Source organism: Dipodomys merriami, unplaced genomic scaffold (assembly GCF_024711535.1).
Source record: "Dipodomys merriami isolate MVZ:Mamm:240054 unplaced genomic scaffold, mDipMer1.0.p SCAF_63, whole genome shotgun sequence".
NCBI classification, from domain to species: domain Eukaryota; kingdom Metazoa; phylum Chordata; class Mammalia; order Rodentia; family Heteromyidae; genus Dipodomys; species Dipodomys merriami.
The window spans coordinates 7,515,767-7,531,280 of NW_027206213.1; the positions used below are offsets into that span (position 1 = coordinate 7,515,767).

The following is a 15,514-nucleotide window of genomic DNA, read 5'->3' on the forward strand; positions in this document are numbered from 1 at the left end:
TACCCTGCCAATGTGAGTGTGTTTATAAAAGAAATAGTACTTAATTTAACAATCATATAGAACATTGTCAAAAGTTGTTCTGGAAAATTTTTAATTTAGATTTTTCATTAGAACTGCTTTGTTAAAATTATTTGGAGGGCTGAGAAGGTGGCTCAGAGGTAGAGTGCTTACCTTGCATACATGAGGCCCTGGGTTCGATTCCTCATCACCACATAAGCAGAAAAAAAAAGGCCCGAAGTGGCATTGTGGCTCAAGTGGTAGAGCACTCACCTTGAGCTGAAGAGCTGAGGGACAGTGTCCAGGCCCAGAGTTCAGGCCCCACGACCGGGCCCCCTAAGAAAAATAAAATTAATTTGGAATTTGGGGATATGTTGATAAAGGATAAAATTTTTCAATTATAAGTTTGAGAGATCTATGTACAACATAACTTCTCCAAGAATATACTCTGTATTTGAAAACTGCTAAAAAGAGATTTTAAACCAGATATTAGTGTCTCATGCCTATAATCCTAGCTACTCAGGAGGCAAAGGTCCAGAGATTTGTAGTTCAAAGCCAGTCCAAGCAGAAAGTTCACTAGATTCCCTTCTCTAAAATAACTGGCAAAAAGCAGAGCTGGAGACATGGCTGGAGTTAGCCTTAATAAGGCCCTGAGTTCAGATCCTGGCACCAGGAAAAAAAAATAGATTTTGTGTTCTCACCTTAAAAATGTTAAGTAGATGAGATAATGCATGTCAGTTAACTGAATTTTGCCATTGCACTTTGTACGTATGTTTCAGAACATTGTGATGTACCTCATAAATATATATGATGATTATTTGTGCACTTAAAAATAAAAGTTTAGCCGGGCACCACTGGCACATACCTGTAACCCTAGGAATTCAGGAGGCTGAGGTCTGAGGATCACAGTTCAAAGCCAGCCTAGGCCAAAAGATCCCCATGAGACTCTTATCTCTAATAAACTACTCAAAAAAGCTGGAAGTGGTGCTTGGCTCAAATGGTAGAGCGCAAGCCTTGAGCACAAGAGGCTCAGGGACAGCGCCCGGGCCCTGAGTTCAAGTTTCAGAAAAGAAAAACAAAAAGCTTTTCCAACTATATTTGACATCCCCAAAAATATACTAGATGTGGCTCTCCTGCAATTGACTTTTTTTTTTTTTTTTTTTTTGGTCAGTCATGGGGCCTGAACTCTGGGCCTGGGCACTGTCCCTCAACTCTTCAGCTTATGTGATGCTGAGGAATCGAACCCAGGGTCTCATGCATGCAAGGCAAGCACTCTACCACTGAGCCACCTTCCCAGCCCTGCAATTGACTTTTTTTTTTGCATGCACTAGTTATACAAGTTAACTTTGTACCACCAAGCTAATCCTACTGTTTTATGGTACTTACAGTTTGTATGCATGACTACTGACAGCTGTCTCATCCTCATAGTAGATTAAATGTGATATGTACAAGAGGATGTGGTTCTTTTCTACTGAAAGACATTGATTCAGCTTGATCTAAAAACCAATGAATGCTTGTCTTACAGGCTGCCAATCCTTTCTTTAAATTGTTAACTATGCTAATGGAATTTGCTGGTGGTCCTCCAGGCATGCCTCCCTTTGCATCTTACATTCTGCAAAGGATATGGGAGGTAAGTTTTAAAGCACCAAGTTTTTATATTTATCTTTTCAAGTTTTTTATACAGTTACTACCAGTTCTCCTTATTTAGATACCCTAAAATTGTTTCAGTAAGTTATAGATCCAAACAACTTCTAGTCAGATTCAGGGAGAAAAAGCTAGTGTGCCCTCCTCTCCCCACTCTGTCACTCTCTCTCTCTCTCTTTAAATATATTATCTCTAAATATTTGTAGGGGTTTTAATTCAACATGTCATTATGAGTTCATTGCTTCTTAATCAGTTTCCCCTTCTCTCCCAACCCTACTTATCCCTTCAGGTTACCGATTCTGTTTTCAAATATGAACATTGCTTACCATGTCTATGTTCATCTACCTTTGCCCTGCATTTTTCAGCTCTCCCTCCCTTTGACCTCCCCCTCTCTCTAGGTAGCCTTCAGATGTTTTTAATTTTTTTTCCTATAGAGTCAAACAGCTTTAGCCAAGGGGAAGATCTCATATTCTACCCTCAAAAACAATGTCATACAACAACTAAAAACCTAGAAATACAAATTGCTTTCAACTTTTGACAAAAATGATAGAGGAAGCATCAGTCACTTCTAGAATTGCTCCTTAGTGTCTTCTGGAAAAGCTCTAGAATAATAGTCAGCATTCTTTTTCTCCAAAGGCCAAATGGAAAAAACTTTAGGATTTGTAGGCCCTATAATCCTTCTTGAAATGATTTAGATGGGTTATTTTTAGCCTGACAGTTGCCACAGACAATAAATGAGTGGAAGAGTGGGCATGGCTGCTGTCCCATAAAATGACAAACTAGGTAGCCACAGAATTTTACCTACAGGCCATGTTTGCCAACTACTTCTCTAGGTTCCTACTATTCGCTTTTCCCAATGCAAAGAACAACTTCATATTCTTATATAATAGTAATTGGCTAAATATACAGTAAAAGTAAGGGTAAAATATATTAGACAAGTAGGAACAAAAAGTGTTGTGTATTGCAAGCACAAACCTCTGAATTCAATTCTTAATACTGTTTAAATAAAATAATAAAATTAGAAAATGCAAAGTACTTTTTTGTGTATGTAGTGTTGGAGGTCAGACCCAGGGCCTTGCATGTGCTAACAAGTGTTCTACTGAAATATACAGCTAGATAAATATATTTTAAATTCTAAACAATACATAAAAGCCACTGAGTTCTATGTGTTAAAGTCTTTGTTTTAAATTTTGTGATGAAATAAATTGTTCTGAGCATGCCTTGTTAATAAAAGTAGCTTAAAATTAAAGCTAAAACTTAACAATCCTAGTTTTTTTTAAATTATTTTAGCTTTAACTATTTAGTGGAATGTAGAAAAGAATGTAAAGTAATTGTTCATTAGTTGACCTTGTATTGTATTATGTTCTTGTCATTGTATTTATAGGTGATTGAATACAATCCTTCTCAGTGTCTGGATTGGTTGGCAGTACAGACACCCCGAAATAAACTGGCACACAGCTGGGTCCTACAGAATATGGAAAACTGGGTTGAGCGTTTTCTTTTGGCTCACAATTATCCTAGAGTCAGGACTTGTAAGTCAAATGTTTAGAATTTAGCAAACCATTTATTGATGTTCTAATTTTTAGCATTTTCTGTTTTCTGCCTTTTAAGTGAAGTTATGGCCATTGTATAATGCAAAGCTCTTAGAGTTTGTCTTAAAGACCGAAGTTTACTAATATTTGGAAACTTGTGACAGGGTTTTATAAATATTTAGTAGTTTGTTTTGGTGATACTGAGGCTTTGAACTCAGATTCTCATGTTTTCTAGAGAGAGACCCCTATTGCTGAGCTATGTTGCCAGCCATGATTCTTGCTTATTTTTACAATACAGTTAACACTTTCTACTCAGGCATGTACCCAGGCTTAATCTGCCTATGTTTGATTTTTTTGTGTAGCTAGGATAAGAAGCATGTTGCAGCCACCATCCAGCTTTTCCCTGAGAAAGGGTGTCTTGTAAATTTTTCTGCCCAGGCTGGCCTTGAACCTCAATCCTTACAATTAGCCTTCTAAGTAGCTAGAATTACAGGCTGAGTCACCACCATTGCCCAGCTGTTGTTGGTCTGTTCTTATTATCCTTTTTCCCTTTCCTTTCCCCCTTCCCTTTTTCCCTTTCCTTTCCCCCTTCCCCCTTTACCCCTTAACTATTCCCTTTCTTTTCCCTTTTCTTTCTCCTTTCTCTTTCTGTCTCCTCTTTCCCTTTTTTTTCTCTCTCTTCCCTTCCCTTCCTTCTTCCCTCCCTCCCACCCTCTACCCAGCCTTTCTTTCTAACCTTGCCAGCATTGGTGGCTTATGCCCATATTCCTAGCTGTTCACAAGGCTGTGATCTAAGGATCACAGTTGAAAGCTAGCCAAGACAGAAAAGTCCATGAGACTTATCCTATTAACCCAAGAAGCCAGAAATGGAGAATGCTAGCCATGAGCAAAAAAGCTCAGGGAAAGGAACTGTGCACAGACTCTGTCAAGCCCAGGACCAGCACCCAAGGGGAAAAGAATAACATGTAATTGCTGGGTGCTAGTGGCTCATACATGTAATCCTACTTAGTAGGCTGAGATCAGAGGATGGTAGAGTGTTAGCCTTGAGCACAAATGCTTAGGGACAGTGCCTAAGCCCTGAGGTCAAGCCCACGACAGGAGGCTGAAAGTAGTAATTAACGCAGAAAATACTGACTGGAATTAGAAGAATTAGATAAAACCAATCTCATGTACAAGTAAGTAGAGAATAAACAGAGACCTTGGGAGACAGATGGACAAATACCAATAGTAGATTTTTTTTACAGAGCAAGAAATTTCTTGTAAATAAGCATAAAATGTAAAATATTACTTTTGAGAGTTCAAAGAAAATTAAAACCAAAGTAGTTAATTCTCACATGTGTAATTCTAGCTACTTGGGAGGCTAAGATTGGGAGGAGCATCACCTCAGGCCAGTCTGGGAAAAAGTTTACAAGACCTACTTCTAAGTGGAGATCTAGACATGTTTGGTGTGACCTGTGACAGGAAGCCTAACATAAGTGAATTATGCCTAGGCACAAACTCAGGAAGGAAACAAGACCTTCAAAATAATTGGCAGCCCAGTGCTGGTGGCTTATGCCTGTAATCCTAGCTACTCAGGAGGCTAAGATCTCTGGCTTCATGTTTGGAAGCCAGCCTGGGCAGAAAGAGTCAGTAAGATTTTTTTTTTTTTTTTGGTCCGGTCGTGGGGCCTGAACTCTGAGCCTGAGCACTATCCCTCAGCTCTTCAGCTCAAGGCTAGTTAGTACTCTACCACTTGAGCCATAGCACCACTTCCGACTTTTTTCTTTTTGCTTATGTGGAGCTGATCAAACCCAGGGCCTCAGGCATGCAAGGCAAGCACTCTACCACTGATCCACCTTCCCAGCCCTCGGTAAGATTCATTATCTCCACTAAATTACAAAAACAGGCAGGAATGGAGCTGTAGCTCAATTGTTAGAATGCTAGCCTTGAGCAAACAAAGCTTAGAAACAGTGCCTAGGCCCTTGAGTTCAAGCCCCAGGATGGGCACAAAAATAAAAATATAAAAACTGGCAAAAGAGTAAGACAGGTATAGGTAAATGGTAAAAGTATCTGCCTAGCAAATATGAGACTCTAAGTATAATGCATTTTTTGACAATTTTACAAAAATGAATTTGTTTCCTAGCTGTCTGACTAAAATCAGTGACAAACACAAGTACCCAGATGTTTCTAAATACCATTCTCCAATTTTAAAAAAATTTACAGTTCCATAGAGAAAGGACTGATTTTAGAGCTAAGGCAGTAAATGTACAAGATGAGTTAGAACCATAAAGGGAAGAAATATATTAAAAAATCAGAATGATCTGATAGGGATATTTCAAAGGGACATATAGAATTAACTTGAAAGCTTCTAGTTGCTAAACCTGGGACAATTTGAGAAACAAAGATGATATTTTATTATAATCAGAAATACAAAATAAACATCTATAAGTCCACACTGATAGAAATCCACATGACAAAATTCCCAATAAATACATCCCAAAGGCTGAGCATAACTGCTTAGTCTATGAGTCTAAGCTAACTTCAAAGAGTAGAGCCTGAAGATGTGGGAAATAACTTGACAATTAAGAAATTTGACAACTATCCTAGCTACTCAGGAGGCTGAGATCTGGGATCTCAGTTCAAAGCCAGACAGGGCAAGAAAGTCTGTGAGACTCTTATCTTCAGTGAACCACCTGAAAAACCGGAAGTGGTGCTATGGCCCAAGTGGTAGAGCGCTTACCTTGAGGTGAAGAGCTGAGGGACAGCGCCCAGGCCCAAAGTTCAAGCCCCATGACTGACAAAAGAAATTTGGGGGCTGGGAAGGTAGCTCAGTGGTAGAGCACTTGCCTTGCATGCATGAGGCCCTGGGTTCGATTCCTCAGCACCACATAAGCAGGGAAAAAAAGCCAGAAGTGGCGCTATGGCTCAAGTGGTAGAGTGCTAACCTTGAGCTGAAGAGCTGAGGGACAGTGCCCAAGCCCAGAGTTGAGGCCCATGACCGGACCCCCCCCCCAAAAAAAAAAAAGAAAAGAAATTTGACAACTAATTCGGGCAAGTGGTTAAGGTTAATATCACTATGTCAGACAAGTAATTAGCATGTACGCTTGACATGGGTATATAATACAAAGAGTGCTTCACCTATTGAAAACTAAAGTTTAGACTTCAGTTAGTATTACGGTGCCAGTATTGTTCCTTTATTCTAACATATACTGTTTAGTAAAAGTAAATGTTAAAAATGAAGAAACTGTCCAGGTGCCTATAATCTTAGCTATTTGGGATGCTAAGACTTGAAAGACAGTTATTTAAAGCCAGCGTGGACAGAAAAATCCATAAGACTGCATCTCTAATTAACCAACAAAATGCTAGACTGACTGGCATGATTAAAATAGAGAGTGACAGTTGAGAGCAGGGAAGCTGATTGAGAGTGAAAGGCCTTGAGTTCAAGTCCTAGTGCTGGCACAAAAAAATTGGAGGGAGGACTGGGAAGGTGGCTCAGTGGTAGAGCGCTTGCCTTGTATACCTGAGGCCCTGCATTCAATTCCTCAGCACCACATAAACAAAAAGAAAAAAGCCGGAAGTGGGGCTGACGCTCAAAATGGTAGAGTGCTAGCCTTGAGCTGAAGAGTTGAGGGACAGCGCCCAGGCCCAGAGTTTCAGGCCCCATGACTGGACCCAAAAAAAAAAAAATGGAGGCAACTGGGTGAGGGATTTATGGGCATTTTCAGACAATTCAGAATGGGTATATTCTGAAATAAAATGTTTGAGAGATACATGGTACAGTAGATTGCATGCTAGACATACATAGGCAGTTTGCTACTGCTTTTTTTTTTTTATCAGTTTAATAATCCTACAGTAATGGAAGATAGATAGATAGATAGATAGATAGATAGATAGATAGATAGATAGATAGATATGTAGGTAGGTAGATATGTAGGTAGGTAGATATGTAGGTAGGTAGGTAGATATGCAGGTAGGTAGGTAGATATGCAGGTAGGTAGGTAAATAGATAGATATCCTAAAATGTCTGTTGGTTGGCATTTGTGTCTTGACTCCTGAGCACAAAATAATGAAAAAAGAACCTATGGGGAGTTGGACCCACTGGTTTAAGCCTATAATCCTATCTGCATGGGAGGTAGAGATAGGGGGATTCACCATTGGAGTCCAGCCTACGAGTTCATGAGGTTTCATCCCATCCCATGGCTGGATACAGAGATGTGCTTTTTAATCACCAGAGATATGAACAGATAGGAAGATTATTGTCCAGGCCAGCTCATATATAATTGATAGTGTACCTTTATGGATGGTAGTTAATAGTATGTAGCAAACTTGGCTCCTGAGCAGTTTCCTAAAGTTTTAAAAGGGCTAATATATACATATATGTGTGTGTATATATATATTTTTTCTATGTGAGTGTGTGTATTTATTTATTTCATTTTTTTGCCAGTCCTGGGGCTTGACCTCAGGGCCTAGGCACTGTCCCTGAGCTTTCTTTTGCTCAAGGCTAGCATTCTACCACTTGGGCCACAGCACCACTTCCAGCTTTTTCTGTTTATGTGGTACTGAGGAATTGAACCCAGGGCTTCATGCATGCTAGGCAAGCAATCTACCACTAAGCCACATTCCCAGCTCCATGGGCTAATTTTTTTAAAGACTCACATGCCAGGCATGCTAGTATGCACCTCCTTTGAGAATGAGCCAGGAGGATCACTTAAGCTCGAGTTCAAAGTCACCTGGGGCAAAATAGTGAGATGGTGTCCCTTAAAACAAGACAGATTGTTAGGTACTTATTTGTACATTGTGGTAATAAGATTCTGTAGTAAGTGCATTTGGTATAGAATAAGTATATCATAGAATAAATTAACATATATTAAAGAAAAGCTACTGATAGTCTGGCTTGTAAGAAATGACTGTTGGCTCATACAGTCTTAGCTACTTAAGGCTAAGATCTAAGCATTGTAGCTTGGGCAGGAAAGTCAATAAGACTTTATTCTGCATTTAACTAGCAAAAAGCCAAAAGTGGAGCAGAGGCTCAAGGGGTAGAGCACTAGTCTTGAGCAAAGAGCTCAGGGACAGTGCCCAGGCCCTGCGTTCACGCCCCAGGACTGGCACCAAAAAAAAAAAAAAAGCCTGTTTTGAGAAAGGTATCAAAATGGAATCACTAGGTGTCTTAAAGTATTTAAATACTTGCCAGGTATCAATGGAAGTAGATGTGTTCTAAGTTGCACAGTATGAAACAAGACCCAGGGCATCTTACATTATAGAAAGGCAGTTTGGGGCTGCTATGTAGCTCAGTGGCAAAGCGCTTGCCTAGCAAGTGCAGCGTCCCGGGTTCGATCCCCAGTACTAAAAAAGGAAAAAAAAAGAAAGAAAAGAAAGAATGGGCTAGGAAGGTGGCTCAGTGGTAGAGTGCATGCCTTGCAAGCATGAGGCCCTGGGTTCGATTCCTTATCACCACCTAAGCAGAAAAAGCCAGAAGTGGCACTGTGGCTCCAGTGGTAGAGCACTCGCCTTGAGCTGAAGAGCTGAGGGACAGCGCCCAGGCCCAGAGTTCAGGCCCCACGACTGACCAAAAAAAAAAAAAAAAAAAGAAAGGCAGTTTATAATCAGATAGCCTACTCTTCCAAATGAACTTTGTTTTCCAAGGTAAACGTACATTTTTTTCCTTACTAGCAAAAATTTAAAAGCAAACTACTTTTCTAGAAATGACAAGATAGTTTTGTTTAGTACATACATAGCAAAGCAGAATGCTAATTACAGAAATTAGTGGATAGGCCCACAGGCTCAGTAAAGGTTTCATTTCCTCCTTTATTGTGTTTTATTTGATGGGGGAGGGAGCTGCAAATTAAACCTAGGCCCTACCAAATTTTTTCTTAATAAAATGTTTTTCTCTTTTTGTTGGTCCAAGACTGGGACTTGAACTTGATACCTGATGCTTTTGCTCATTGGCTAGTGCTCTACCAACTGAGGCTTGCCTCCAACCCCAATGAAATGTTGATGTAAAAGTAAAATTTAAACCTAGTGCCTTTTGAAATCACAAATCACTTTGTTCAATTCCAGGCTTATGCAAAACCTGAACACATACCAAAATGAGTCTAAAAAGTTAAACTAACTATAATAGCTTATTGATAAAGAACTATTTTGAAAATGGGGTATTATGCACAAAGCATCATTTCAATATCTGCTGTGATAATGTAGTAGAAATTACCAAATTAAGAGCATATCTAGGACAATGGGTGTGTCTCAGGTAGTACCTAGCAAAGACCCTGAGATTGAACTCCAGTACTGCTGTCTCCCCATCAAAAAATCAACAAGTGTATACATCCCCTGTTGTTGTAATCTTTTAAAAGGGTTTAGTTGCAAATGTTAGTTGAGCTTGGGTTTGAATCCTACTTTTATCATGTCCCTGTAATCTGAGGTGGTTTTACCATTGTTAGTTTGAATAAAAATAAGGTAATAAAAGCAGTGTCTTACCATATAAAGTTATGTCAAAATATATGTTCTGAAATATTAGCAATTTCTTATTTTTAATAGTTACTATTTTTTCCTATTATTATTGCTTTCATCATTGTTTTTTTTAAGGTCTAATCTAGCCTTTACCTCTCTTACCTGTATGACTTTTAACTGGTTATCTGAGATTCAGATTTTTCTACTGTAACATCACCTATCTCTAGTATGATTGTGAAAGTTGAGTGAGATATTTATAGTGTCTACTTTCATGTTGTGCTCAGATAAGTGGACTTAAATAGAAACTCATTAACCTCTCACATTTATAACATAGGCTTAATGACAGTTTTTAGATATGTTGAATGAGAAATTCATTATGTTCCAGGTTAGCCTTCAAACATAAAGATTTGCTCTTTATGTATGATGATGCTTTCCTGTAGTCCCAGCACTTTGAATGCAGAGGCAGGAATAAATTCAAGACTATTTCAGAAAGGAAAAGAAAAAAAATACTTTATATCTAATTTTAAAACATCAGTATATTATTTCAAAGTAATTTACCACTATTTTTTTTTAAGTAACAAGAAAATTGAGACCATAAAATAAGTTAACTGGTTTGACCATATTAGGCACCTTTGGGTAGGTCTTTCCTCTAAATGCTGAGTTCTCTTTATTAAATAAGACTATATCATGGGAGAAGGCTAAACAAGAGTTTGAAAACTAGTTCTGCTAATGTGATTGTGGTTGCTATTTAAAATATAACAGCAGAATGGAAGGTGTGTTTCTATCACCTCTTAGGAGTCTTTCTGTGGAGCCAAGTTAAAGCAGACATTTAAAGAGATGTTATGTCTCTTAATTTTTCTTCATTTTCATTATTAAAGGGCTGAGTGAATTTGTGATTAATGACTGCTCTTCAGTCTATATCTTATAAGAATCTGACAGTGTTGTTTTACATTTTATAGCTGCAGCTTATCTTCTGGTGTCCCTTATACCAAGCAATTCATTCCGCCAGATGTTCCGGTCAACAAGGTCTTTGCACATCCCAACCCGTGACCTTCCACTCAGTCCAGACACAACAGTAGTCCTACATCAGGTCTACAACGTACTCCTTGGTTTGCTCTCAAGAGCCAAACTTTATGTTGATGCTGCTGTTCATGGCACTACAAAGTTAGTGCCCTATTTTAGCTTTATGACTTACTGTTTAATTTCCAAAACTGAGAAGCTGATGTTTTCCACATATTTCATGGATTTGTGGAACCTTTTCCAGCCTAAACTTTCTGAGCCAGCAATAGCTACAAATCACAATAAACAGGCTTTGCTTTCATTTTGGTACAATGTGTGTGCTGACTGTCCAGAGAATATCCGCCTTATTGTTCAAAACCCAGTGGTAACCAAGAACATTGCCTTCAATTACATCCTTGCTGACCATGATGATCAGGATGTGGTGCTTTTTAACCGTGGGATGCTGCCTGCCTACTACGGCATTCTGAGGCTCTGCTGTGAGCAATCTCCTGCATTCACACGACAGCTGGCTTCTCACCAGAACATCCAGTGGGCCTTTAAGAATCTTACACCACATGCCAGCCAATACCCTGGAGTGAGTAAAAATGACACTCTTATCTGTATTCTTAAAAACTTAAAAGTAATTAACTTTAAGCATTCTTTCTTGGTGATTTTTTTCTTTTGTTTTGCTTTTCAGTCCTAGGGATCAAACCCATGGCTTTGCATATGCTAATCAAAGACTTTACTACTGAAATATACCCCAGACCATCATCCTTTCTTCAGGATTTAACATAAATGTGCATTCTCAAACATCCACATATAATTTTACCCTTGGCATCTTTGTGTATATGGTTTCAAAGAGATTCTCACTGAGAAAAAACACAAATGTTCTAAACATATATAAGAGTTCTGTACCACTGGACGCTTGTGGCTCGCACCTGTAATCCTAGGTATTCAAGAGGCCAAGATCTGAGGATCCCAGTTCAGAGCCAGCATGGGCAGAACAAGTCTGTGAGATTCTAATCTCCAGTTAACCATTAAAGAGTTGACAGTAGCTGTGGCTCAAATGATAGAGTGTTAGCCTTGAGTGAAAAAAGGTCAGGGACAGCGCCCAGTCCCTGAGTTCAAACCTCATGACTGGCACAGAAGAATTCAGTACTGATGTTTAGTTCATTTTTCCTACAATGCCATCTACCTTTCACTATACACATGCCACTTTTGAACAAATCCAAAATTATTACCTTATGTCAGTAAAGCACATTGATTTTTGTGACACCATATGCTTTTCGGGAGGCATGTTTTCACAAAATTAAGGGCAAGGAAACAGATCACATGTAAAATGACAAATGATAACATGGGACAACAGAGTTGTAGGAATTTTAGTTTTTTGTTTTTGAAATTTCTTTTTTTAATTCACTTTTCTCTTTTACCACCATTGGTCAAAACTCAGTGTAATAAGTCTGTGAATAAGGTGAGGTTGGTATATATTGTTATAAAATTTGACAAGCATGTGGCTTAATTTTCTCATAAAGATAAAATTTTATTTCTCTTGGGGCTTTAAAATATAGGTGCCTACTGAAAAAGGCAGCGTTAGGCATGTAAACACTATTTAAGAATTAGATAATTGGTTTTCAAGATCTGCATACTATTCTAGACTGCACAATATTTTATCTTAATCTAGTTGTTTTTTCTGAAACTTACAGGAGAGTGGATTATAATGGTTAAGAGATCCATTAATTTACAAAGATGCATAGTTTAAATCTGAGTCCTTTTTAAGCTTGATTTGTTGGTTTCATATTAAATTTTCCCTTTATTTGAGGCTACTATTTCTGGATATTATTTTCACTGTTCCTTCTTATTACGTTGCAAAGATTTCCTTGCCCACAATAAAAACTTAATTTCCAAATGAGGAAATTAGAATGCCTAAAAAGAAAGGACAAGAAAGTGTGGGGCAAGGAAGACTGGAGGAAGGAAGGAAGGAAGACAGGGCATTCAGTAACAGATTGGAGGGTGGGGGCTGGGAAGGTGACTCTGTGGTACAGTGCTTGCCTTGCATGCATGAGGCCCTGGGTTCAATTCCTCAGCTGCACACAAGCAGAAATAGCCGAAAGTGGCACTGTGGTTCAAGTGGTGGAGCATTCGCTATAAGCTGAAGAGCTGAGGTACTGTGCCCAGACCCAGAGTTCAGGCTCACTCCCCAACCCCCCCCAAAAAAAGAATAATAGTACATACAGCTGGGTGCTGGTGGCTCATGCCTGTAATTCTAGCTACTAAGAGGCTGAGATCGGAGGATCAGGGTTCAAAGCCAGCCTTGGGCAGGAACATCCATGAGACTTATCTCCATTTAACCACTAGAAAACCAAAAGTGGCGCTACGGCTCAAATGGCAGAACACTAGCCTTGAGCTGAAGAGCTGAGGGACAGCACCAGGCCCAGAGTTCAGGCCCCACGACTGACAAAAAAAAAAAAGAAGAAGAAGAAATTGAATGCCGGGCGCGGTGAGCCTTGAACAAAAGAGATCAGGGACAGTGGCCTAGGCCCTGAGTTCAAATCCAAGGACTAACCAAAAAAAAAAACCAAGAAATTGAATTCATGGTTATAAAAATACAGGGCGGGGGGGGAGAATAGGTCTAACTTTCTTTTGAAGGAGTTATAGCATAATTTGTTATGTTTCCATTGATCTAGTCTAGTATAGTTCATGTAAATATTTAATTTCACAACTAAATATTATATCCAAGGTTAAGTTTGTCTTTGACAAGTACTAGTAGAGGTAGAACATGTCATCTCTATTATTTTTCTTGCCATTGACAAATGAAATATACCTTTTATTGTGCAACTTACCTTTGGAGATAGTCCCAAAAACAGTAATTAAGTGAATTTTGCCATGAAAAGTAGAAAGCGGGGATTTAATTTCATTGACATTAAAAGCATAACCCTTACCTAACATGCACAAAAGAAAAATTTTAAAACCTTAGTAACTTTACTAAATTATTCCCACATTTTATCCATCAGATACCTGAATTAACCCTCAGTCTACAAAGATTATTCCAAATATTGCCATACAGGATTATCTCTGATTATCTCCAGTATAATTTAAGTAAACACTTAATTTATTGTTGCAAAGTAATGCTTTCTTCTTTTTAAAGAAATGGGGGTGGATATGGTTCATGCCTATAATCCCAGGTACTTAGAGGAAGAAATAGGAGGACCATGATATCAACCAGTCTGGGCAAAGTTAGCAGACTACCCTGTCTAGACGGAAAACAAAGTAAAAAGCAAAAAGAACAAAGTGTGGTGGTAGAGTTCTTGGCTCTAAATTCAATCCCCAGTATTGATAAAAAGTGTAGCTTGCCTCTGAGTTACAAAATAGTTTTGTGTGTGTGTGTGTGTGTGTGTGTTTTGTTTTTTTTTCCAATATTGGGGCTCAAATGCTGGTTCTGGGCACTGTTCCTGAGCCACTTTTGCTCAAAGTTAGCACTCTACCACTTGAGCCACAGTGCCACTTCCAGCCTTTTCTGTTTATGTGGTACTGAGGAAATGAACCCAGGGCTTCATGCATGCTAGGCAAGCACTCTACCACTAAGCCCCATTTTCTGCCATACAATATAGTTCTTTAGTGAGTTTTATATATATTATTTATCAGTAGGTTTTAATCGTTTTGAACTAGTATGTTTAAAATTTATTCATTTCTTTTAGTATATAACATACTCAGTTTTTGAAATAGAATTTATTGCTAATTTTTTAATAACCATTCCTGAACCAATTTTTTAGTAGTATGTATTGTGTGGTTTTTTCTGAGTTAGCTAATGAGCATATAGACCATTTAGAAATGAGAAACATACCTTCTAAAGTGATGCAGGTTTAAAAGATCATTGTGTTTCTTATTTGCTGTTTTTTTAGGCAGTAGAAGAATTGTTTAATTTGATGCAGCTATTTATAGCTCAGAGGCCTGACCTGAGAGAAGAAGAATTAGAAGATATTAAACAGTTTAAGAAAACAACCATAAGTTGTTACTTACGTTGTTTAGATGGCCGTTCCTGCTGGACTACTTTAATAAGGTAAAAAGATGTTTTGTGGTGTTCTTTTGTTAGTTTTGGCTTATTTTACTAGGTAAGGGGATGAATGAAGACTTAACCTTTTGACAGTAAAAGACAAATTATATTGTTTATACTCAAAAGCTAATTTTTTTTTGGGGGGGGGGTCTGGTCGTAGGGCCTGAACTCTGGGCCTGGGCGCTGTCCCTCAGCTCTTCAGCTCAAGGCTAGCACTCTACCACTTGAGCCACAGCGCCACTTGCGGCTTTTTTTTTTTCTTTTTGCTTATGTGGTGCTGAGGAATCAAACCCAGGGCCTCAGGCATGCAAGGCAAGCGCTCTACCACTGAGCCACCTTCCCAGCCCCCTCAAAAGCTAATTCTTTAAGACTATTGGTGAAAAATTAGGTACTTAGATTATGTTGGAAGAGTTTGAGGCGCTGAAATTTTCTATTTCTTCTATAGATTTGTGTATTTTTTAGAATCTTAGGGATCATAGCTAAACATGAGGTAATAGGAAAGAATAACTTGTATTATCAAAGCTCATAGAATTCACAAACTGTATAGACCATGATAATGACAATTTGCCTTGTGAAAGTTAAAATGTGTTTGTGACTCTATCACTATTCTGTAATACTGTGAAATTTATGTAATCACCTAATCTCAATTAAAGAAAAGAGTGAGAAAAGGGATAGGTTATGAGAGATGGGTGACACTGCTGTCAGACACTTTGTATTCATATACTGTTTTGTAGAATGGGAACTTCTTTGTCCAGCTACTTAAAGATAATTTTTTTAAGGGGGAAAAAAAGACCCTTAGTAGATATAAAAAACACTTTAGGGCATTAATCATTTTAAAAAATGAGGTAAAGGGGAAACAAAGAGGAAG

General features: G+C 38.5%; 1 protein-coding gene across 3 annotated transcripts in view; it reads left to right on the forward strand.

Moving 5' to 3' along the window:
- LOC138815268 (ubiquitin carboxyl-terminal hydrolase 34) overlaps window positions 1-15,514 on the forward strand; it is a 204,784-nt gene that overhangs the window by 166,478 nt on the left and 22,792 nt on the right. For all 3 annotated transcript variants that reach the window (XM_070004564.1, XM_070004565.1, XM_070004566.1), the window contains 4 exons: window positions 1,523-1,627; window positions 3,026-3,173; window positions 10,556-11,190; window positions 14,495-14,652. In XM_070004564.1, the coding sequence (XP_069860665.1) occupies window positions 1,523-1,627; window positions 3,026-3,173; window positions 10,556-11,190; window positions 14,495-14,652 (1,046 nt within the window). The remainder of the gene's footprint in view (window positions 1-1,522; window positions 1,628-3,025; window positions 3,174-10,555; window positions 11,191-14,494; window positions 14,653-15,514) is intronic.